We start from the raw sequence: 24802 nt of genomic DNA, 5'->3' as shown, positions 1-24802 counted from the left end.
ATGGCCTGGAACACCAATCTCCGCTGGCGGCTGCCGGTCATCTGCCTGCTCCTGCAGGTGGCCCTGGTGGTCCTCTTCGGCGTGTTCGTGCGCTATGACCTGGATGCCGACGCCCACTGGATCGAGGAGAGGATGTCCAGGAACATTTCCAGCGACTTGGACAACGAATTCTACTATCGGTACCCGAGTAAGTCCCACCACCTTGCAGGCCCAGCTGCGGCATATCCGAGCTGTCCCCACCGGGCTGAGGGCCCCGCCCGGCCTCACCTCCGCAGCCTGCTGCTCAGGAACATCGGGCAGGCAGGCGGGAGCGGAGGAGGAAATGCTGCCCACAGGCCCCCCTGCCCCGCCCCTCTTAGGCTCCCCACCAGGGGGACTTCCCAGTGTCTGGAGATCAAGCTTGGGAAGTGGCCCGATGTACACAAATTCCTTTCACCCCCTGAAAACTCACCGGGGAGAGCTCACTCCCTCCAGGTGCCGTCAGAGACCTCCAGCCTCCCTGTCAGAGAGCCCTTCCTGATATCTTCCAAAGACCTGAGTCTCATCTTGGTCACCAACCAGTGGGTGACTCTGGTTCCCTTGTCCAGCTGTGCCCATGCTCTCCATGTTAAGGGGGTAGTTCCAATGTCGAGGGCTGCAGGGGTGGCTCATTGGCCTACCAGCCCTGCTGCTGGGAGAGGTGTGGGGGACCACGGCACCTACCACCTTTTGGCTTGGAGAGGGAGAAAGAGCACCCCTGAATTCTCTCGCATCTGTGGTGCTGTGGTTAAGAGCATGGCCCTGGAATCACCAGACCTCACCTCTATCATGGCTCTGCCATTAACCAGGTGGGTGGCCTTAGGCAAATGTCAACAATGCAGAAACTCAATTTCCTCATCTGTCCAGTGACGATAATAATAGATCCTACCTCCCAGGAGTGGGTTGAGACCTTGCACATAAAGTTCTGGCCTGGTGCTGGGCATGGAGTCCTCACTTCATAATGGAGCAATTGCTAGAAGAGCACTAAACACAGAGGCCCTAGGATTCAGGAGTTAGAAGAACTGGCCCAAGGTCACTCGGGTCGGCCCAACCTCCAGACTCCCAGCCCAGGACTCTTTTCATGCCCTTGTGCTTTCTAGTTTTCCACACCATCTACCAGCAGCCAAAGACAATCTTTCTAACTGTTGGTGCTCACATAGTCATGGACTATTGGTTTTGGAACAGTCACCTACACAAACTGGTCTTCCCTCCATGGCTTATACACCCTCAGTAATGGGATTCTACCCATTGTACTCAGATCCAGTTAAATAAGTACACACATTCAGGATGGCAGCCTGCATGAAAAGAAGTAGAGGTGGAGGAGACTGTAGGCCCCGTGGGAGCCAGCCACATTAAGTGCCTCCCAAAAAACCAGCAAAATCACAGGCTTCGTTAACAGAAATATGGTGCCTAAAAGAAGGGAGGTGAGAGAAGAGGGTGCCCAGCGTTGGTGACACCACAGCCTCTACTGGGCTCCACTCAGGGCCATGTTTTAAGAGATCTTGACAGCTGTAGCCTTGGAGCTTAGACTCCAAATCCACCTTTCACATTGCCCACTTTTATGCTTCTTGGCGGGGGACTGACCCAGCAAATGGTGAGGCCGGCAAGCTTGAGACCCTCCTTTGCCTGTTTCACTCCTTCCCTCCAGCTCTTGCTTCTCTGTTGGCCACAGAGCCAGCCCCTTGGTAAAGCGTCAGGGCCAAGGCTTCCCATGGGCGTTTATAGGTCCCGCACGTGTCTGTGCAGTGGAAGGTCTCAAGATCCTCTAATAGGAGCTACAGAACCACGGCAGTAGGGGGTAAAATCCTCACATCTCCCCAGCTCCTATCCCCACTCTCTCCACACCCACCCACTTCCTTGCATACATGCTCTACTTTTATTCACTCAGTGATCACTTATCTATAGGGTGGCCGTATAATTTATCAACCAAATGACACTTTGGAGAGTGAAGAGGTAGGAAATTTGTGCTAGTAGTAATTTGCCAGGACACAGGCATAAACCATGGCTGTCTCAGCAAACCAGGGCTTATGGCCACTCTGGTCAGAGAGGTACACCCCGACACCGCAGGCCTCAGCAAGGGGGTCAAGTGCTCTGTGCAGAAGAGATCTGTGACAGCTTCCTGGAGAGCAGTGGGATGGTGAGGAGGGGAAAGCAGGGCAGTTAAGGGGTCCATGGAAAGAGCATGCGGGGATGTGGGCTGAGCGGCTTAAGTCTGTGAAAAGACTGGGAGGGAGGTCGCTAAGCGGGATGAGGTAGTCCCAGCCATCAATGAGGGCCTTGAGTTTCTCCTGCCACGGCCGGGGCGCTCTTTGTCATCTGAGCAGGAAGTGACAGAGAGGAGAGGAGTGTAGGGAAAGAATCTCGGCCTCAGGATTCCTTGGCAAGGGCAGGAAGTAGTGGCAGCAACTCAAACCAACATACAATCTCTCCATAAGTCATCACCGCCACCGCATGAGGAAGGCAATGTTATGACTCTCATTTTACAGGTGAGGAGACTAAGGCCAGAGAGGGGAAGTATCTTGCAAAAGTCACTCAGCTAGGAAACTAGTGAGCCAGAGTAGGAGCTCCGGGGACCTGAGCCCACCCTGCTACACTGCCCTCCTCCCCCTAGTCTCACCTTTCCCCTCTCTTCCTGCCCCTCTTGCTCCCAGTGGCCATGGTTAGGAGTTGGAGCCCAGGTGGGGCCCTGTGCCTGGATTCCTGGGCCTGAAGGCAATTCCCAGGGGCGGGAAGTGAGGGCAGCCCTTGTGGTACTTTCAGGATTCTTGGTTCCAGGCTGTCAACACCTGCGTGGGCCTCATTCCCGCCCAAGGGATTAGTGGAGTACACTGGGCATCTCGGTTTCCAGAGGAGTACCGCTCCAGCTGGCTCAGGCTGAGGCCCGGGAGTGCCTGAGGACAACTCCCCAAGCATGGGCCCCTTGGCGGCAGGCACAGAACCAGCTGGGGACCTGCCCTGGCAGTGGCCTCAAAGGCCGTGTTGCAGGCACCGGCTGCTGAACATGAACTTCCTCCTGGGCTGGTGCTCTGGGGCCTGGGGGTCTCCAGGCAGTGTCTGGGGGAGGTTGGCCTGAGGAGGAGCCATCAGAGCCTCGGCTCTTGAAGCCTCCTGGGAAAACTAAGGGAGAAGGGAGATCACCCAAGGTAGAGGATGCCACAGTTTCAAACCTGAAGGACTGTTTCATGAAACCGAGGCAACAAGGCTTGGCCTGTGCTCCTGGGAACCTGAACCTCAGATTCAACTCCATTTAATAAAGACCAATGTTCCCACAAGCAGAGGGCAGTGTAACCTGGTGGTTGACTTTGGAATTAAACAGATCTGGGTCCATCACTAAATGGAGTAAGCCACCTCCTTAACCATGCTGAGCCTCAGTATGCTCATCTGTGAAGTGGGAATGTTCTTTAACGCACAGGCTCTCCTGGAAGATTGAAGATGACGGGTGGTGGGGAGGGCACGTCTCATGGCATGAAAACAGAGGACAGTAAATGCTGATATCGAGCTTACTCAGAAGGGAGTGAGTGCTCTGCTGCTGAAGGTGTTTAAGTGCAGGCTCAGCATCCCTTTAGAGATGTGGCCGAGGAATGTCTCTTCCAATATTAGTTTGAACTATTATAGCATTTAAATTCCTTTGTGCTCTCCCCACTTACAAGTGCTTTTTGCATGCTCTGTCAGGCAGGGAGTGTATTTGTTTCTATTTTATGGTGCCGGTGATGGAGGTTAGAGACTTGCCCAGCTGGTCAGTGGCACAGGCAGGGGCGAGGCCAAGCCCTCCCACTGCACAGCCAACCAGCTTCCCCCAGTCTCTGCCGCATTGCTACTCCCCAGCCACCTCCCCAGGAGGTTTTGCAGTGATGGGGTGGTTCTGTGGTCGGCTCTGAGGCATGGGGGAGGTGGGCACAGAGCCTTGGGGAATTGAGGGTCTGGCCGGTAGGTTTCAAAGGCAACAGGTTAGGCTGGGCTGGCCTATAGAGCATGGGAAGGGCTGGTACCCAGGCTGCTGCAGGGCACCACTCCTGCTGTGCTGAGGCAGCAGAGGAGGGAGAGCTGCCATAGCCCGTCAGCATGGGAAGATTTGTCCTCAGGCTTCAGAGATTTTTGAGACTTGGCCAGCTTCAGGCCAGCTTCATTAGGGACCCATAGGGAAGAGTGAGCAAGGAAGCGGGTGCAGAACAGCTGTGTACTGATGCCCCCTTGTGGCAGCTCTCAGAGCTGGACGCCAGGTGCCAGACTCGCCCTATCAGGGACCTCCCAGTGGAGAGCAGGTTCTGGGCTGGGCTGCTTGAGTCACTCCAGGCTGGGGAAGGAGGGGGAAGAGGGGAGGTGTCTTAACAACTTACACTGTCCTCCAGCAAGTCGCCAACGCAATGCAAAGCACCTAGTCAGTCTTGAAAGAGAAAAAGAGAAGTATTACAGTAGCTAATATGATTGCACAACGGCTAAAGGGCCAGGCCTATGCCCAGGGCTTTGGTTGGATGACCAATTAAATGTGCACCACACACCTCTGAGCTCTGTTACTATCCCCCACTTTACAGAAAAAGAAACTGCAGATCAGAGAGGTATGTCCCTTCTGAAGTTCATGCACTCCGGACCTTCACACTATTTTTTTTTTTTGATGTGGACCATTTTTAAAGTCTTTATTGAATTTGTTACAATATTGCTTCCGTTTTATGTTTTGATTTTTTTGGCCACAAGGCATGTGGAATCTTAGCTCCCCAACCAGGGATCGAACCCACACCCCCTGCATTGGAAGGCAAAGTCTTAACCACTGGACCTCCCGGGAAGTCCCCAGACCATTATTATTAAAAGCATTTTCAGTAGCATCAAACTTTATGAAATATAAGTTAATAAAGTGGTACTTCTAATGAGGACTTTGGGAGATAAAGAGAGATGAGCAAGAGAATGGATAGGGAAGGTGCCCAAGGAGAGAGAAGCTGGCATCTGTGTGCCTGAGGTGGGGGGAGGAGAAAGAGACACCTGCAGAGAGGGTCAGAGACAGAGGTCAGGACAGCCAGGGAGTCACAGAGAAGGACAGAGAACTGGCCAGGTGGGGACAGTTAGGGAGAAGCCCTGGGAAGCTGAGGCCTCTCTTCTGCTCCACAGGGAGAACGAAGGCAGCCCTGAAACTGCACATCACCCCCCAGGAAGGCCGCCTCCAGTACTCTTCAGCCCTGCCCCTGCCCGCATGCTTCCTCTGCCACCAAACAGCTGACACCCCGCTCCTTGAATGGCCCCCACCTTCTGTGATGCTACCTTTTTCCAGGGGTTCCCCCCACCTCCTTGCCAGCAGCTTCCCTGTCTGGTCTGTTAGCTTCAAGGCAAGCTAGCAGATCCTCGGCTTCTGGCTCCCACTCACCATTCCCACATTCCAGCTGCCAGCTCTGTCTGCAGGTCTGCCTGATCTCAGACCCCAGCTCCAAGCCCCAAGGCCAGGATCCATTCCTCCCACATTACCCTGCCCGACACTCACCACCACCCCTGGGGTCATCTCAGACTCCCACAACCAGCGTTAGTCCCAGCACCTCCCTCCCACCCCGGCAACCTCCTCCTCCTTCCTTGTGTTTACCCACAGCTCTGCCCTCCTGCCACGTCCCCTCCCTGCTTTTGTAATTGTGGTCTGAATGTGTCTTCTCCCTCTCTTTCCAGTCTGTCACCCATCAGTTCTTCCCAAGAATAACCATAACACCGTGTATGGTGCTTCACATACATTAGCTCAGCTTCCTCCACAACAGTTAGAAACGTGATAAACCATGAAACACGATAATACATGAAATCAGCTACACACATTGTGAACCTAAGCTGAGCTGCTGTTTGTTTGTGTAGGTCTGCGCAAGAAGCGCAAAGCTCAGAGCACCATACTGGGGCGACACCCACAGCTCTCTTGCATCATCTGCTATGCCCTCAACCCTTACCCAGCAATGTGCCAGGGCCTCCTCTCTCAGCCTCGTCCAGGTAGCTGCTAGCCAAGGGGTCTATGGCTGTGGCCTGGGCCTCAGGGAAGCCTGCAGGGGAGACAGATGAGGGCAGATGGGGGCTGGCAAGCGTAAGCATTGCCAGGCTGCTGTGGGCACCAGGGCCTATCCGCCCAGTGGGTAGGAGACTTTGGACGGTAGAAGGCCTGCAGCCTCCCCTGATGGTGAAATCCCACCTGGGCCCTAGGCTGGCATATCTGGGTGCTGCTGAGATCATGACAGTAACCATTCATTCATTCATTCATTCATTCCTGGATTTTTATGGGACATCTACCTGGGCACTCTCATAGACAATGGAGAATACCAGAGTGAACAGAACAGGCTTGGCCTTGCCTTCTTTGAGCTTTATAGTCTGGAGGGCTAGACAAACAAACCTAACTACAAATTGTAATAAGAACTAGAATAGAAACAAGAGGGTGCTGTGAGGGAAAGAACCAAGTTTAAACTCAGGGGTCAGGAAGGCCTCTGTGATGAGGTGACATTTTGCCAAGATCTGCAGGAAGAGAAGTTGCTTGGCCATTCTGTGGGAACAGCATCCCAGGTGGAGGGATCACCACGGGCAAAGACCCGGAGTGGGACCGAGCACAAGGGAGGCCAGTGACGCCGGGGCACAGGAGGGAGGGGAGGACTGAGGAAAGGAAGAATGAGGAGGCAGGCGGGTAGGCCAGGTCTGGTGGGCTCTGCAGTTCACTTTTATTCAAAAAATGTTTTAATTTGGAAATCATTCCAAATTTACAAAAAGTTGCTAAGACAAAAATAGTACAAAGAACACTGTATACTCTTTAACTCCGATTAAGCTATCTGCTCTTCTCTCTCTCTCTCTCTCTCTCTCTTTTCCCACATAAACACAAGCACATACACACACTTACTTTTTCCCTGAACTACTTGAGTCAGTTGTACACATCATGGTCTTGTAGCCTTAATTACTCCACAATGTTTCCTAAGAATAGAGGTATTCTCTTCTATAACCACAGTGATCAATTTCATAAATTTACATTGCACAGTACTTTAATATACTGTCCCTATATAATTTTGTCAGTTGGCGCAGTAACAACCTTTGTAGCACTCCCCTGCACCTGCACCCACCCCCCACCCCAGCCAAGTCCAGGATCCAGTCTAGTGTTAGGTGTTGAATTTATTTGACCTGTCTCTTTAGCCTCTTTTTCTTTTTTTTAACATCTTTATTGGAGTATAATTGCTTTACAATGTTGTGTTAGTTTTTGCTGAATAACAAAGTGAATCAGCTATACGTATACATATATCCCCGTATCCCCTCCCTCTTGTGCCTCCCTCCCACCCTCCCTATCCCACCCGTCTAGGTGGTCTCAAAACACCGAGCTGGTCTCCCTGTGCTATGCAGTTGCTTCCCACTAGCTATCTATTTTGCATTTGGTAGTGTATATATGGCAATGCTACTCTCTCACTTCGTCCCAGCTTACCCTTCCCTCTCCCTCTTTAGCCGCTTTAATCTGGACCATTCCTGTGCATGTAAAGCACCTAGCACAGGGTCTGTCCCATAATAGATGCTCAAAATGGGCAGCCTTTCTTTATCTTTTACGATATTGATTTTTTTCAAGAATACAGCCTCACCCCTTTCTAATAACATGTTGCTCATTTTTTGTCTCATGTTTCCTCACGGTTAGAGTGGGATTATGCATTCTCAGCCAGAGCACCACAGAGGGGATATGTCCTTTTCAGAGTATCTCCCTAAAGGAGCACATTGTCCATCTGTCCCTCACTGGTGATGTTCATTTTGATCACCCAGTCAAGATGTTGCCCAATTTCTCTGCCGTATAATTTACTGGGTGCTTTTTCCCCTCCCTTGCAACTCATAAGCAGTCTATAGGGAGACCCTTTTAAGACAAGGCAAATGTCCTGCTCTTCATAAAAATTTGTCCCTGGATTTCAGCATCCACTGATGGAATCTTTGCTGTGAAAATTATGATTTTCCAACTTCAGCGCTCATTCCACATTTAACTGTCAGGCTGGCAGCATTCTGCTGTAAGCAAGAGCCCTCCCTGCTATCTCATTTATTTATTTACCTATTCTGAGTTCCTATTTTTTTATGGTTTTAATTTGTTATGGTAACCTAATTATTTTGGTGCTCAAATTGTCCCAGAATTGGCCAATGAGAGCGCTTCCATCTGGCCCCTGTGTCCTGTGACACCTGTGGTAGTTCCTTTTAGTGGCTTATACTTTTGTAGCTGTCTTTGCTTCTCAAAGCTCTTTGCCTTCTGTTATTTTCTGGGAATCTAGAACCATGCAATGTTAGCCCTAGGAGGACACTTGAGATCATTCTAATCCATCCCTTTAGTTTTATCATTGAGAAAACTGAGGCTCTGAGAGGGGAAGTGGCTTGTCTTTTCTTTCTTTCCCCCTTCCTTTCTTTCTTTCTCCCTTCCTTTATTCCTTCCTTCCTTCCTTTCTTTTTTGCTGCACCATGCAGGATCTTAGTTCCCTGACCAGGGATCGAACCCATGCCCCCTGCAGTGGAAGCGCAAAGTCTTAACCACTGGACCGCCAAGGAAGTCCTGGAAGTAGCTTGTCGAGGCCACACTGTGAATTGGTAGAAGGGTTGGGTCAGAACTTAGAATTAGACTATACCTAAGTAACAGTAAATGATAATCAAGTAGCAATAAATAATGACATGCCCATTTGGAGCATCTATTATGGGATAGACACTGTGCTGTGTGCTTACATACACATCTGCATTTAATCTCTGCAACATCTGTGAGTAAGCATTGCAGAAGGTGCTGAGAATCAAGTATGTTAAGTGACTTTCCAGAGACATCTAATGCAGATCTCAGTGATGCTGGAAGGTGTGCTTGCTGGGAGTGGGGGTGGGATGTGGCGATGTTTCTGGGGGTGATCAACTGATGAGCATGGCCAGTCAAGGGACTCCTAGGCTAGATAAGACTAACTTCTCCATAGTAGAAGAATGGAGTTGAGGGGGCAAGGCCCTAGACCCTGGGTGTAATCCACAGCCTGGCCCCAGTTTGAAATGCCTAGCTGCCCACACCCACCCTTGGTGAGAGTGGTGAGGGGGAGCTGTCATCTCCCGAGGGGGACCTCAGGCATTTCTTGGCCTTAAAACCCAGTGGTCTAAAGTCGTGGGGCCCACCTCTGTTCCCCTAGACCAGTCCACTCCAGAAGGTCTTTTTTTTTTTAATTGAAGTATAGTCGATTTACAATGTTAGGTTAGTTTCTGGTGTACAGCAAAGTGATTCAGTTATACATATATATAAATATATTTTTTCTTTTTTTTAATAAATTTTTTAAAAATAAGTTTATTTATTTATTTATGGCTGCATTGGGTCTTCGTTGCTGCGCTCAGGCTTTCTCTAGTTGTGTAGAGTAGGGGCTACTCTTCATTGCGGTGCTTGGGCTTCTCATTGTGGTGGTGCAGAGCACGGGCTCTAGGCACGCGGGCTTCAATAGTTGCACCACGTGGGCTCAATAGTTGTGGCGTGCAGGCTCAATACTTGTGGCTCACAGGCTTAGTTGCCACAAGCATGTGGGATCTTCCTGGATCAGGGACTGAACCCATGTCCCCTGCATTGGCAGGTGGATTCTTAACCACTGCACCACCAGGGAAGTCCATTCTTTTTCATATTCTTTCCTTTACGGTTTATTACAGGCTATTGAATATATTGAATAGTTTCAATATAGTTTCAATAGTTTCTATTCAATATATTGAATAGAAGTATTGAATAGTTCCCTTTGCTATACAGTAGGACCTTGTTTATCTGTTTTATACATAGTAGTTTGTATCTTATGACTTGATGGGATAGTAATGGCTCCTCTACTTGCAGTAGAGCCATTCATTACTGCGCCTAGCCTCAGGATCCAGATGCGGGCATGGCGGGACCGGCTTCGGGGGCGGCCCGCCCCGGCCAGCGGCAGGGAAGACACAGGCTCTATGTCGGGCGGAGCTGGCCCAGACCCAGGGCTACGGCGGGTCTTCGCCGGGCCGCCAAGACCCTCGGCTGCGCTTTCCCCGCAGGCTTCCAGGACGTGCACGTGATGATCTTCGTGGGCTTCGGCTTCCTCATGACCTTCCTGCAGCGCTACGGCTACAGCGCCGTGGGCTTCAACTTCCTGCTGGCGGCCTTCGGCATCCAGTGGGCGCTGCTCATGCAGGGATGGTTCCACTCCTTTGACGGACGCTACATTCTCTTGGGCGTGGAGAAGTAAGCGCGGCGCCGGCGGCGGGGCGGGCACAGTGGGCGGGGCCCCGGGTGAGGGGAGGGTCCAGGGGCAGAGCCCGGCGCTTGGGGCTGTGAGCTGGGTCCTCATCGTCCATCCAGGGTACCCGGGGCCCTGCGACATACACCACACACACTCGCTCACTCACTTCCTGATCAACGAGTCCCCAAGGTGGGAGTTCTAATGGTGTCCAAGTGCTGTTGGAGGCTTTCCCTCCTCCTAAGACGCAGGCTGCAGGGACACAAGGCCAGGCTTCTTCTCTCCAGGGGTCAGAGCCAGATCCTCCCCTTTGACACATCAAACATCAAAATTGCCCTGAGAAACCTCAGCCCCTGGAACCCATGGAGGGGGCGGTGTTGCGGGTGGCAGAGGAGGGGAAGGAGTGTGGGGCTGCCTGAACCAGCCTCCTAAGGTTCATTGTGGACGGAATGGGGTGCTTCTCCCTGCCTTGCCCTCTCCCTGACTTGCCCGTATCCCCACCCACGGAACAGGCATAGGAAAGAGCTGAGGCAGGTGTGGAGACCGAAGACTGAAGCCCCTCCCTGCCTCAGCCTCCAGGGGGCACCTTATCCCCATCTCTTCTCACCTCTATCCACATCACTTTTCTCTGTGATAATCTCTTGGTCTGGTGAATACCACCACCCCCTCACATCAGGTAACTCAGCTCCTCCCTCTGTCTGAGGAGACCTCCTAGGAGCCTCAGTGTATCCCTCCCCCCAACACCACCACCAGGTTATACAATAAATTTGCCAACTTGCCAAAAACCAAGTTGCCAAGCAGTCACTTCACTGAATGTCTCATTTATCAAACTCTCTAGGCCATGGCAACTTGTGAAACCTATAGCAATTTGTGTTGCATGGGAGAAAATCAGAAAACCAAGTCCACAGAAAGGGTTTAGAGGCAAATTGTTATAAACCACATTTAAAGTGCAAATCCCTGCTGTCACATATAGGGCACCAACCAGGTATCATAAGCCAGGTGCCTGAAATTTTAAACATATGCCAAATATTTGCAAAATATTAATTCACTTAAGCCAGTTAGTGACTCCATGAATTAAGAGAAACAGGAAAAATAGTCGACTAGATAGGAAATGTTTCGGAACCAAGAAGTCAGTCTTTTTGTATATAAAATCCGTGACATGCATATCACTCTACTGTTTAAGATACACAAGAAATTCTCATTCCCAAAGCCATAGACCCAAAGCATAAAAAATATCTGTAATACATTTAATTGGCCACCACAGCAAAATAGCTATGGCTAAATGCTTTTTAAAATGTTCAAAGGGAATTATTGTAAACTTTTGTGAGTTAAGTTTTTTGAACCAGTTATTTAACAAGTTAGTCATCTGACAACTTGAGTTTTGGCAAATTGGTTTTCAGGGAAATGATTTTCACCAACTGAGCCAGAGCTGATCTCTGGTGCCCAGGGCTGAGATGAGCATGTCGCCCCCAGACCTGACCTGTGGACCCTTCTCCTGGCTTCTGTCCTGTCCCTGCTGCCGAGTCCTCCAGATCGTACCTGTCACTCCAGGGTAGTTCCCCTCTGCAGGCTCTGCCTGAGAGGTGAAATCCAGATCTCCATCTCCTGGGAGCTGATGGCCCAGGTGTGGGCTTTGGTACTCTCCCTCTCACTCCTTCCTAGTGGTCACCTCTGTCAGATGGTCTTCTGGCTGCAGTTATGGGAATTGGGGCAAATAACTCGGCCTCTCTAAGCCTCCATTTCCCATCATTGGTTCGGGTGTGGCACAGGAGGGCCTGAGCAGTACTGAGCAGGCATTTAGGTGCCTGGCACTTAGCAGCTGTCATTGTTCATGCAGCCAGGCCCTGGGGACTCAGCAGTGAACAAGGCTCATAGTGAAGCATACATTCCAGTGAACATCCTTTGTCTGGGGAGGGACCCTGAGGGAACAGTGCCCTGCCCCCACTCCACGCACTGACCCTACAATCAGCTGGCTTCTTACTTCTCACCTCCTGATTCACACACACACACACACACACACACACACACCCCTGAACGTGGGGGAGGGGCACTCCCCTGGATGTGACTGCCTTAAGGAAGTAGTAGCCCCTGCTGTGCTTACACGAACCCCAATTAACAACGCTCTTACATGAACCCCAATTAACAACGCTCATGACTCAGAGAGCCACGCTGAGAGTCTGCCTTGGAATCCAGGACAGCGTTGCTGCTGGCAGGGCCCACAGAGGCCTGGGTTAGGCAAAGCGGACACACGGATGGAAACAGGGTCTCCTCTGACCACATGATGTCCGCCTCTGCTGGCTGGCTGGGCTTTCAGGGTCCACACTTAAGGAGCGCCTATGTGCCCCTCTGCCTCCATTCTCTCTGTTGGCCTTTCTGCCCCCTCCCTCCACCCAGCCTCCAGCTCCCTACTGCCTGCAGGAAGGCCCCTCTCTCTTCCCTGGACACATATCCTCTCTCCCAAGTAAGGTGAGGAGGAGGTCACGATAACTCAAACCCAAGCAAGGCCCTGGTAGCCAGCAGGAGAGGTGTGTGCACAGTGAGAGATAAGGATTCGGAGGCAGAGACCACATCTGGTTAGAGGAATTGGGGAAGGCTTCCTGAAGAGGAGGCAGGTGAGAAGAGGTTCTGGAAGGGCAGGTAGAAGATGGAGGGCAGGGCAAGGCCCCAAATATGGGCCACATTCAACAACAGCAGCCAGACCACTTGGATGCCTTAAACGCAAGCTGCCTGCAAGGAGGGGTGGGGGCCTGAGATGGGGCCGCAAAGGAAGGGTGTGGCATCTAGTATGTACCACTGCTGTGCTGGATACTTCACGTGCTATTTCTTTCAATTCTTTTTTTTTTTTTGCTGTACGTGGGCCTCTCACTGTTGTGGCCTCTCCCGTTGCGGAGCACAGGCTCCAGATGCGCAGGCTCAGCGGCCATGGCTCACGGGCCCAGCCGCTCCATGGCATGTGGGATCTTCCCGGACTGGGGCACGAACCCGTGTCCCCTGCATCGGCAGGTGGACTCTCAACCACTGCGCCACCAGGGAAGCCCTCTTTCAATTCTTAGAGTAGCTCTAAGATGCTATGTGCCCATTACCACAGATGATGAAACTGAGGCTCAGAAAGTTTAGACCGCAAGCCCAAACCCACAAGTGACCAAAGTCTAGGTTCAACCGCAGGGCTTGGAGTGCCACTTCTTGCTGTGGCCTCAGCCCCTCCCCTGACCTGTCTCCCCACAGCCTCATCAATGCGGACTTCTGCGTGGGCTCTGTCTGTGTCGCCTTTGGGGCAGTTCTGGGCAAAGTCAGCCCTGTCCAGCTCCTCATCATGACTCTCTTCCAAGTGACCCTCTTCTCAGTGAATGAGTTCATTCTCCTCAGCCTGCTAGAGGTGAGCAGGGGTCAGAACAGGGATGGGAGTGGAAGGGACACTTGGGTGGGGGCAGGAGGGGGACAGAGAAAGAGAGAGCTGGGGAGACATGCCAGCTGAATTCAATTCAAGCTTGGCAAGTCACTTAACCTTCTGAATCTCAGTTTCCTCATCTGTAAAGCGGGAGTAATGACATTTATTGGGCAGGAATGATAGTCCACCTGGTACATCAGTCCACCAGCTAGGCAGAGAAGTGGTTCCTCACATGTTAATTTTCTCTCTTCTTTCTCTTTCCTGTATATCAGATGGAAAGAATGGGATGTTCCTGCACATCCTCTTCCACACACATATTCCCAGATTGCTCTGCCAAGAAAAAGGCACAGTATATTGAAGGGGCACATCAGTAAGAAAAGTTCCCAGGGGAGTGGCCAAGGTGGATATGTATAGCTTCACAGGTTGCACAACTCCAGAGGTGCCATTCACATGCACCTCTATGGCAGGAATGATGCCCCCTGGAGTTGGCCAATTCACTGGCCCAGGTAAGGGGCACCTTAGGCTGCTGACTCTTGCTCAGACACCTCTTTGGTATATTTGCAGGTGTAGGGATTATTCAGGGACCCCATCCATTTCTTAGCCCCCAGCTCCTCTATATTTGGACTCTGCCTGAAAACCCCCAGGATTTTGGGGTTTTTTTTGTTTTTTAATACAAAAGTTTATTTCTCAGAAGCAGGGAGATCAGGGCTTGTATAGTGGTTCCTCAGTATCATCTGGGATCCAGGACCCTAATCTTTTTTGTTCCACTATTGTGAGCACATGATTTCCATTCTTTTTCTTTTCTTTTTTTTTCGGCCATGCTGTGCACATAGGATTTTAGTTCCCCAACCAGGGATCGAACCCATGCCCCCTGCAGTGGAAGCACAGAGTCTTAACCACTGGACCACCAGGGAAGTCCCACTGCCAGGGTTTTTGTTTTCAGGCCACCCTACATTCAATCATTCATTTTGTCATTTTTTTTCAGCCACCAGACTAGTCCAAGCCACCATATCCCTTCCTCCTGACTCATCTCCCTGTCTTCATCTTTTTTTTTTTTTTTTTTGGCCGCGCCAGGCATGTGGGACCTTAGTTCCCCTACCAGGGATTGAACCCACGCCCCCTGCAGTGGAGGCGCAGAGTTTTAACTACTGGATGGCCAGGGAAGTAAGTCCCTCGCTGGCTTCATCCTTGCCCCACCCACCACCTCAGGCTAATCTCCACCAGCAGCCATGGTGACCTGTTAATAATGCATATAAGACCATTCCCCGGATTAAAACACTGGTTTTTAAAATTTCACTTCAAATAAAATCCAAACTTGTTATAAGGCCCTACATGTTCTGGTCCCAGCCTTTTCTCCAAGCTTATCATCTACTGTCTCCCCATCTTTCTGTGCTCTGGCCATACCCTGCTGTCTGCTCTTCAAACACACCAAGCTTGGTTCCACCTCAGGGCCTTTGTACTTGCTGTTCCCTTTACCTGGAATGCTCATCCCCCCACCCCAGTCCTTTTTTGTGGTCTAAACTGGAATCTCACCTATTCAGAGAGGCCCTCCCAGATTCTCCTACCCAGTGTTGCCTTCTACCTTACCTCTTCCCAGTCACTCTCTCTCTCATTGCCTTAATTTATCTTCTTCATAGCATGTATCCTTATATGATAAGGATGGGAAACCTTATCTTACCTGGACAGTCTCTATTCCTGGCACCTGGCCCAATGTCTAATAAGTTCTCAAGAAATATTTGTCGAGGGAATGAATTTTGGAGTCTAACTGCATGTCAGGCAATGCTCCAGGCACTAGGATACAGAGGTGAGCAGGACTCACGTTTCGATCTGAAGGAGCTCACAGTCTAGTGAGGGGGCCAGGAAGCAAATAGACAGTGACCATGCAGTGAGACAAGGATTGAGCTCCAGGGCTAGGTGGCCTGGAGGGAGGGGAGGAAGGCCTGAACCAGCACCTGGCAGGTCAGGGAGGCTTCCTGGAGGAAGAGATATCAAAGCTAGAAGTCAAGTAGGAGATAACCAGGCAAAGGAATGAGCAAGGGCATTTGAGGCAGAGGAAACGGGGTAGGGAGATGAACATGGATCTTCAGACTTTCAGAGGCTGTGTTAAAGAGTCTCAACTTTATTTTTTTGTTTGTTTGTTTTTGCCTGCACCATGCGGCATGTGAGATCTTAGTTCCCCGACCAGAGATCGAACCCGAGTCCCCTGCATTGGAAGTGCAGAGTCTTAACCACTGGACCACCAGGGAAGTCCCAAAGAGTCTCCACTTTATCATGAGGGCAGTCGGGAATTATGGAAGGTTTCAGGCAGGAGAGTGACATGGTCAGACACATGTAATGGAAATGTCACTTTGGCTGTGGTGAAGAGAACAGTTGGAGGCAAAGGGTCCAGTTAGGAGGCTGTTTTAGTCACCCTGGTGAGAGATAATGGGACTGGGTTAGTACAAGGAGAAGAAAGTGGATGATACAAGAGTTATAAGGAAGGTGAACAAATAGACCTTGGAGACTGGTTGGGGTGGGTAGAGAGAAAGAAGTGAGGCTAGATGAGGGGGTACACAGTGGGGTCAACAGATGAGATCTGAAATTGGCTGAGAAGTAGTATCCTGGGTGTGAATTTAGAGGCAGAGAAGGCTCCTTTCGCCCTCAAAACCCCTCCCTGATCTGCTGCAGAAATTCTTTCAATCCATGACAGTCTTCTGGCCTCTCTTTGAGCCAAGTTTAAACACAATAATGACTGCTGACAGTTAAGAAGCACTTGCCTTGCCTGGGCCCTGCTCTGAATGCTTCACGTGGGTTATCTCATTTAATTCTCATCTCTGAGATAGACACAATTATTACGCCCATGTTACAGATGGGAAGACTGACACTCAGAGAGGGTAAGGGGCTCCCCAAAGGTCACATAGCTAGTAGAGGCAACCCCCAGGCTGGGAGTCAGGAAACTCAGCTCTGTCAACTATTCAACAGCTAGCTCTGTGACCTTGGACACAAGGTTGGGTTTCCCATCTAAAGCGAAGAAGCGAGTCTGTGATTCTGATGGAGATTTCCTGAGTGGGGAAGAAGAGGAAGATGAAGAGAGGGGAGGTTGGGGGCAGGGAGGAAGACTAAATCAGTCAATCATCCACCCCTGTGGAGTGCCACATGCTTGCCAAGTGCTTTACACAAGTTGTCTAGTTTCATCCTCAAGACAGCTCTGCTAAGTCACTAGGACCTGCCCCACTTTGTAAAGGAGGAACTTGAGACTTAAGGTCCAGAGGTGCAGTGGGCTGAGTCGGGTAGGGTAGGAGGCCCAGGAATGGACAGATGGGGAGGGCACCAAATCTGCCTGCTCTGACTCTGGGGGACAGGGGAGAGGAGAGGGGATGGGGCGGACGGTGGGAGGTTGGCTGGGAGGTTGGAGGGCAAGGAGCATGGTAGGATGCAGGGGAGACGGGTAATGGCAGTCCGGATGGGGTGGTGTTGGGCCAGGAGTGGTGTGTAGGAGGAAATGTGGAGAGGGGAGACCCCAGAGGGCAGCGGCGAGGTCCCAGGAATTAAGATAAGCTGGAAACTAGTGGATGACAGACTAGATAGGGCGCTGCCCTGGGTCCTAGCTTGGCTTTACCTCTTCCAGCTGTGTGACTGAGCAAGTCCTTTCCAGGCCTGGGTTCCCCATCTGGCCATAAACCTCATCTGTTGGGTGAGGATGCCCTGGCATTTTGCTGACAGGCTTACAGCCTGGGTTCATGGATCGCCCTCTTAATTTTTTTATTGAAGTATAGCTGTACAGGGGATCCCCACTTTCTCCCCTTCCCAGTTGATTGGTCTATAAGGGGCCCTAGGCTCCCTCTTGTAGCCTGTGGAGTCAAAAGACAGCTGACCTTCTGTCTGTGGGTAGGGGGAGGTGGGAGAGTGCTCTGAGGAGGGAGAGAGAGGACGTGTCAGAGTCTCACAGGCCCCTTGTACCCCAGGTGAAGGATGCAGGGGGCTCCATGACCATCCACACATTCGGCGCCTACTTTGGGCTCACAGTGACCTGGATCCTCTACCGACCCAACCTGTATCAGAGCAAGGACAGGCCAAGTTCTGTGTACCACTCGGACCTCTTTGCCATGATCGGTGAGAGCTTCCATAATGATTGAGGGCCGCCTTGATGACTGAGGGCTGCCATGTCGGGTGAGGACCACTGTGACGGGTGAAGGTCACCATGAGCAGTTCAGGCTGCCATGTTCACAGCTGATCCCCATGCGCTCTGTGAGGTGGCTGCCAGCTCCCTTTGGAGGAAGTGCAGAGAGAGGTCGTCTATAGATACTTCCAGGATCCCAGATACTTGTCCCTTTCCCCCATGGGGCTGGAGGAAGTTGGTCAGTCATCATGTGTGTTCCCTAGGATGTCCCAGGGCAGACACAGTGGTAACCAGGAACTGTTCACTCCATCCCTAGGCTAGGCAAGGTGTACATTCCTATTTCCAGTGTCCATTCATTCCAGAGAATACGTATCAGCCACCCTCTCTGGTCTCTTAAAACCCAGCCCTGCCTCCAAGGAGCGCCTCACAGTGTAGTAGACAGATGGCCATGCCACCAGATAATCTCCCTACAGTGGAGAAAATGATTCTCCCTCAAGGTGCTGTGGAAGCCGGTGGGAGGCATTTTGCCCAGTTATGGGGTCAAGGTAGACTTCCTGGAGCAGAGTGGAAGGCTCAGTGGGAGTTAGGTAGTAAGTAAGGCAGGGAGGGCCTTCTAAGAAGATCCCAGCATGAATAAAGCTGCAGGGGTGGGAAATAGCTGGGGCGTGTGAGTCATCTGACATCTCTGTAGCTAAAGGACAGGATGTCTGCCTGAGCTCCGTTGGGCCCATCTAACACCTCTTCTCCCGGGCCCACCGGCCCTGTCTGGTCTGGCCAGGCACCCTCTTCCTGTGGATGTACTGGCCCAGCTTCAACTCAGCTGTTTCCAATCACGGAGACGCCCAGCACCGAGCTGTCATCAACACCTACTGCTCCTTGGCAGCCTGTGTGCTCACTGCGGTGGCGCTGTCCAGCGTCCTGCATAAGAAGGGCAAGCTGGATATGGTGAGCGTGGGGCGGGGGAGCAGTGGGGAGCCTTGGGGGGAGCTGTGGCCACGACTGCCTGTGCCCAGTGGGCACTGATCACCATGCCCCGCCGACAGCGCTGTGAAGCAGGCAGCATAAGGGTTATCGCACCCATCTTGCAGATGAAGAAACGGAGGCTCCGGGAGAAATGACTTGTCCAGATGACACAGCTGGTTTTAGGCAGAGTCCAGAACCACATTCTTGGAGGTTCTATTATGCCGGCTGCTCTGGATGAACTGGCTCCTCTCGTTCTCCTCCCCACAGCCTGGGTGCTGACAGCTCTTCTGGACTGAGCACCTCCCCTCTGCCAACTTCTGATCCTCCAGACACTGGCCCTCAGCCTTCCTAGCACTGCTTTCACCTGCCCTATCCCACACACCAAAGCGGGGAATCCCTTCGATGCATTTGGGAGGTTTGTGGGAATGTGGTGTTGCCCAGTGTCCTTCATATCACGCCACTGGGACATGTGTTTCTGTCATTAGCGGGAGGGGCCAAACCCCATGGGTGTTGGTAGATTTTTCTGTAAAAAGACAACCGCCTCTCTATTTGCCATTCTGACACTAGCTTCTAGACATGGGCACATGTGTGTCGAGACACTGCCAGGAGTACCCGTTATTCCGGGACACAGCCTCGAGCCCCTGGATGCACTGGCCGATCACTGCACAGAGAGGTGGGGGCTCAGGAAGCAGGGGGAAGAGAATCAGACACGCTGACGTGGGCACATGCAGGGAGGGACATGGAATAGGGTCAAGGTCAGGGGCTGTGGCTCCACGAAGACCTGGATCAAGACACCTTTCTGCCCCTTGCTAGCTGTGTGGTCTTCAGCAAGTCCATTAACCTCCCTGTGCCTCAATTTCCTCATCTGTAAACGTCAAAAGATAACTGTACTTACCTCCTGGGCTTGTTGTGGAGAGGAAACAACATCCCCACAAGCCAGCGACACAGTCCATGGCGCAGGGAGGCGCTCAGAGAGTCAGCTGGTGCTGGTGTAGGCTCACAGAGTCTGACATGGGTGCGTGTGAATAAATAGGCCCCAGAGGTGCCTGACGTTGGCACACGGGCACTTAGAGAACATCAGACATGCAAACCTGGGCACACAGGGATGTGTGGCAGCCAGATACAAAGGGAACATGCAGATGTGCTGATGGAACTCATTGGCATGGACACAAGAACACTGATTTGTGCACACGGAAAAAGCCCAGAGCGCTGGTGTGGGTGGCACATGTGCAGAGAACACAGGGGTGGCTGTCCGAAGCCTGGGCCCAGGCTGGAGCCCTCTGCAGTCTCCTGGCTTGCTGAGATGCACTCTGAGCCATCCCTGGCTCCCAGGTGGCACCCACGCATAGGAGGTCAACTTGGGCTATGGGTCAGCTCCTCCAGGACGCTACTCTGGGAGAGGACTGAGTTCCTGCCCGCTCTGCCTGCCCTGCTCAGGTGCACATCCAGAACGCCACGCTCGCAGGAGGGGTGGCCGTGGGCACTGCCGCCGAGATGATGCTCATGCCTTACGGCTCCCTCATCATCGGCTTCATCTGCGGCATCATCTCCACCCTGGGTTTTGTGTACCTGACGGTGAGGGCCCCAGGCCAGGGGCTGGGGGCTGGAGAATGCTGGGGTCTCTGTGTTCCTGACAGTGGGGGGTGGTCCCTAGGGAGGGGGTGGGGGACTGGGGAATCCGGGATCTCTCTGTATTTGGAGCCTCCAGAATCCTGGCCTCCCCACATCGTGCCACAGCCCCCTGCCTGAGCAGCACCTATCTCCCCTTTCCAGCCATTCCTGGAGTCCCGGCTGCGGATCCAGGACACGTGTGGCATTCACAACCTGCATGGCATGCCCGGCATCATAGGTGGCATTGTGGGTGCTGTGACGGCAGCCTCTGCCAACACTGAGCTGTATGGGCAGGAAGGGTAAGAATGGAGGAGGCAGAGGGAGGTTGAGCTCCCTCCTTCCTTCTCCATTCCTCCTTCCTACTGTTCCTTTCGGGTCCAAGACTGTGTCTCTATCCCCTTTCTTGCCCAGTCTGGACCACTATTTCATGGGCCTTCTCTCCTCAACCTCTGTCCTTCCATAAGGACCTTAGAGATCATCTGGTCTTTCCAGTGCCCCCATTTTGTAGACAGGAAGGCTGAGGCCCTTGGTGTCCACTCGTGTGTGGGGTGGCAGCAGGCGGTGACTTGGCCTCTCTGTGGGGCCCTGACCTGCCCCCTGTTTCCACCCCAGGCTTGCCTTTGCCTTTGGCTTTGGAAGTTCCACACTGAGCTGGAACGCAAGCACACAGGGCAAGTTCCAGGCTGCTGGTCTCTTTGTGTCGCTGGCCATGGCCCTGGTGGGCGGCATCATCGTAGGTGAGTGGGACTGCCTGGGCCAGAGAAGGTGGGGCCTGTGGTTGGGGGACCTAAGAGTGTGTGCCAGAGGTCAGCTGAGGCTCCCAGAAACCCTTTGTCTCTGCACTTATAGCGGTGAGACTGAGGGGATTTTTCCGTCAAGGGAAAGGGCTGGGTAGGTAGAGAAGAAGTTATCCCTGACCTCCAACTTCCTTTAGGGGTCATTTTGAAATTGCCATTCTGGGGACAAGCCGCTGATGAGAACTGCTTTGAGGATGCAATCTACTGGGAGGTGAGTTTTACTGACTTGTCCCCCCACACAAGGGTGGCTGCCTTCCCCTCTCCCTGGACCACATCAGCTGGGCTGGGGCCTGGGAAGCAGGAAGCTGAGGGTTGGGGGACAGAGCCTGTGTCATCCTGCTCCTTTATCCAGGAGGCTGTGTCTCCTGGGGGTTGAAGGCTTCATTCTAGAGCATTCTAGAGTAATTCCCAAAGCCTAGTCCCCTGTGCTCCCCAGAGCAGAAGCACCACCTGGGAGCTCGTGAGAAATATAAATTCTCAAGTCCCACCCAAAGCTCCTGATTTCACAGCTCAAGAGGTGGGGCCCAGCGCTGTTTACAAGCCCTCCACCTGACTCTGATGAAAAACTCATCTGTGAACCACTGCCCAAGACCAGTGGGTTTGGGTCCTTACATGCACATTGGAATCACCTGGAGAGCTTTAAAAGTTTCCAAGCTCAGGTCTCAGCCTCCAGAGACTTGGAGTTAATTCGTCTTGTGAAGGGCCTGGGCATTAGAATTTTTCAGTACTTAAAACCTCCCAGGTGAATCTAATATACAGCCTGGGTTCAGAATCACAGTGCAGTGCTTAGCCTCTGTATCCATAAGAACCACCTGGAAAAACTCAGTTTCCCAGAGGCTAGCCCAGAAATTCCATTTCAGTAGGGCCTGGGACTCTGCATGGGAACAAGCTCCCAGGTGGTCTTATACTAACACTTCTCCCAGCATCCAGAGAAGTGTCAGTACAAAAATCCAACTTGAGAAACATTGTTCTAGAAGCTAAAAGTAGTAGAATGTCACAGAACTCAGTTTCTTTAAAAACATGCCACAGGGCTTCCCTGGTGGCGCAGTGGTTGAGAGTCCACCTGCCGATGCAGGGGACACGGGTTCGTGCCCTGGTCCGGGAAGATCCCACGTGCCGTGAAGCGGCTAGGCCCGTGAGCCATGGCCACTGAGCCTGAGCGTCTGGAGCCTGTGCTCCGCAACAGGAGAGGCCACAACAGTGAGAGGCCCGCGTACATCAAAAAACAAAAAACAAAAAACATGCCACAGTCTGGGCTTTCTGTGACATCAGGATGGCCTTCCTCCCCACGAATCATTATTAGAGGTATTTACCTGCATTAGGTGATGGAGGATGACATAGAGGGCCCTTCTTGCCTCCTGCACTTCCCCCTGCTGACAAGGGCAAGGACCTAGCCTGTGTCTGTGGCCCCTGAGACAAGGGTCTGCCCATCATGGTCCTTCATTTGGCTTTGTATTATTTTATTACTGAAGTATGGTTGAATTACAGTATTATATTAGTTTCAGATGTACAGCATAGTGATTCAATATTCTAATAGATTATACTCTATTTAAAGTTATTATAAAATAATAGCTATATTTCCCTGTGCTGTATACTATATCCTTGTAGCTTATTTTATACATGGTGGTTTGTACCTCTTAATCCCCTACCCCATCTGGCCCCTCCTCCCTTCCCTCTCCCCACTGGTAACCACTAGTTTGTTCTCTGTATCTGTGAGCCTGTTTCTGTTCTGTTATATTCATTCATTCATTTTATGTTTTAGATTCCACATATAAGTGATAATGTACAGTATTTGTCTTTCTCTGATTTATTTCACTAAGCATAACACCCTCCAGGTCCATCTATGTTGTTACAAATGGCAGAATTTCATTCTTTTTTATGGCTGAGTAATATTCCATTCTCTCTATATACCACGTCTTCTTCTTTATCTGCTTATCTGTTGTTGAACACTTAGGTTGCTTCCATATCTTGGCTATTGTAAATAATGCTGCTATGCACATTGGGGTGCATATATCTTTTCAAATTAGTGTTTCCATTTTCTTCAGATATATATCCAGCAGTGGAATTGCTGGATCATATAGCAGTTCTATTTTTAGTTTTTTGAGGAACTTCCATACTGTTCTCCATAGTGGCTGCACCAATTTTCATTCCCACCAACGGTGTCCAGGGTTCCCTTTTCTCACATCCTCACCAGCGTTTGTTATTTGTAGACTTTCTGATGATAGCCATTCTGACAGGTGTGAGGTGATAGCTCATTGTGGTTTTGATTTGCATCTCTTATGATTAGTTGGCTCTGTATTTTTAAAATCATACCAGAAGTTTTCAGGGTAATCCAATTTTATGTACATAACTAATAAGCCTTTTCAATTCACTCTCTTTAAATTATTTTTTAAATTATAACATGAATAGAAGCTCATTAAAGAAAATCTGGAAATAGAGAAAAATAGAAAGAAATCCCATCACCCTCATTCAAGCACTATTAATAGTCTCGATATATTTCCTTCCAGCCCTTTTTTTAAAATCGGCATTGATTTTTCATACATAGCTGAGATGATATTATACTCGATTTGGTATCCTGCTCTTGTTCTTTATCTCTCTATCATAAGAAGTGTTTTGTGTTATTACATTCTGAATAAACTTTATTTTTTTAGCAGTGTAATTATTTTCACTCTATATTTGAAGTCAGAACTTAAACTATTTCAGACACCACAATTAGAAACCACACAGATTTAATGCTGATGAAATAAACTAAAAAACATTATCAATTCCCATATGTAGAAGTTCTCTCTTATTTTATTTTTTTTCTTTTCTTTTTTTTTTTGCCACTGCACAGCTTGTGGGATCCTAGTTTCCCAACCAGGGATTGAACTGGGGCGGCCGCAGCAGTGGAAGCTCCAAGTCCTAACCACTGGACCACCAGGGAATTCCCTCTTGGTTCTGTTTTGATCTTCATAATTTATTCTAAGTTCACACCTTCTCCGTGCTGTATACTCTTCAGCAGTGCTCAGTTTCAAGTAATATAATTCCGTGTTGATGGAAGTAAGCCACCATCAAGCCATTCCCATGGCCCCTGGCCTCTGGATAGTCTACCTGGGAGATAAGGTGGCTTCCCAGAGGACAGAAGTGAGACAGATATTCCCCAGGACAACAGATGAGGGAGTCTTTAGGATCAAATCTGAGCCTTGAGGCCAAGGTTGGGCTGATCTGCCCCACCCCTACTGCACCTACCAATCCACTTCTGGCTTCCCCTGCATCTCCCCCTACCTCACTTTTGGACCTGCCCGCGCTTCAGGGAGCTTGCCGTGCTGCCTCTCACCTGGCACACTGCTACGCCTCTTTCAAAAAGTGTGTTCAGCACAATGGAATCCCCCCAGGCTGGGTTATCAGTCTCTTGCGTGCATTTACAACTCTTACTGTCACTGTGCACTTCACTTGAATGCCTTCCCATTGCTCTAGTGGGTCAAGGACTGTGCCTTGGCCTTGCAGTGCCCTAGCACCCTGGACAGTGGCTAAGTGAACTAGAAGCCAGATACCTGTGTGAAAGACTGCCCTGCTTTGCGGCATGCAAACTGCACGGTGATCACAAGGTGGCGCCCGCCACACACCATTTGCTGCTCCTGACTTGCCCAGGCTGTTCTAGTTCCACCAGGTACACCTGCCCGGCCTGGAGCAGGGCCCTCGGAGCTGCCTCCTCTCTCTGCAGATGCCCAAGGACCAGAAGAGTATTGTCTTCCATTCTGAGGACCCCACCCTCAAGCCCTCAGAACCTTAA

The 24802-nt window shown here is 51.1% G+C and overlaps 1 protein-coding gene across 1 annotated transcript; it reads left to right on the top strand.

Annotated features, from left to right (window-relative positions):
* On the top strand, positions 1-24802 carry RHCG (Rh family C glycoprotein). The gene is made up of 10 exons (XM_033852643.2): positions 1-187; positions 9991-10177; positions 13398-13548; positions 17505-17652; positions 18438-18604; positions 20060-20197; positions 20396-20532; positions 20846-20970; positions 21168-21241; positions 24734-24802. Exons 1-10 carry the CDS (start codon positions 1-3, stop codon positions 24800-24802), a joined length of 1383 nt encoding a protein of 460 aa, XP_033708534.1.

The sequence above is a fragment of the Tursiops truncatus genome, chromosome 2, assembly GCF_011762595.2.
Source record: "Tursiops truncatus isolate mTurTru1 chromosome 2, mTurTru1.mat.Y, whole genome shotgun sequence".
NCBI classification, from domain to species: Eukaryota; Metazoa; Chordata; class Mammalia; order Artiodactyla; family Delphinidae; genus Tursiops; species Tursiops truncatus.
The sequence above is the reverse complement of the archived record's forward strand: the minus strand, read 5'-3'. Positions and strand labels throughout refer to the sequence as shown.

Bases quoted from the DNA above. Each gene is read 5' to 3' on its own strand.
- RHCG (XM_033852643.2), top strand. From the start codon at position 1: ATGGCCTGGAACACCAATCTCCGCTGGCGGCTGCCGGTCATCTGCCTG. The intron at 10,178-13,397 runs GTAAGCGCGGCG...GTCTCCCCACAG, and splicing joins ATTCTCTTGGGCGTGGAGAA to CCTCATCAATGCGGACTTCT. The intron at 17,653-18,437 runs GTGAGAGCTTCC...TGGTCTGGCCAG, and splicing joins GGACCTCTTTGCCATGATCG to GCACCCTCTTCCTGTGGATG.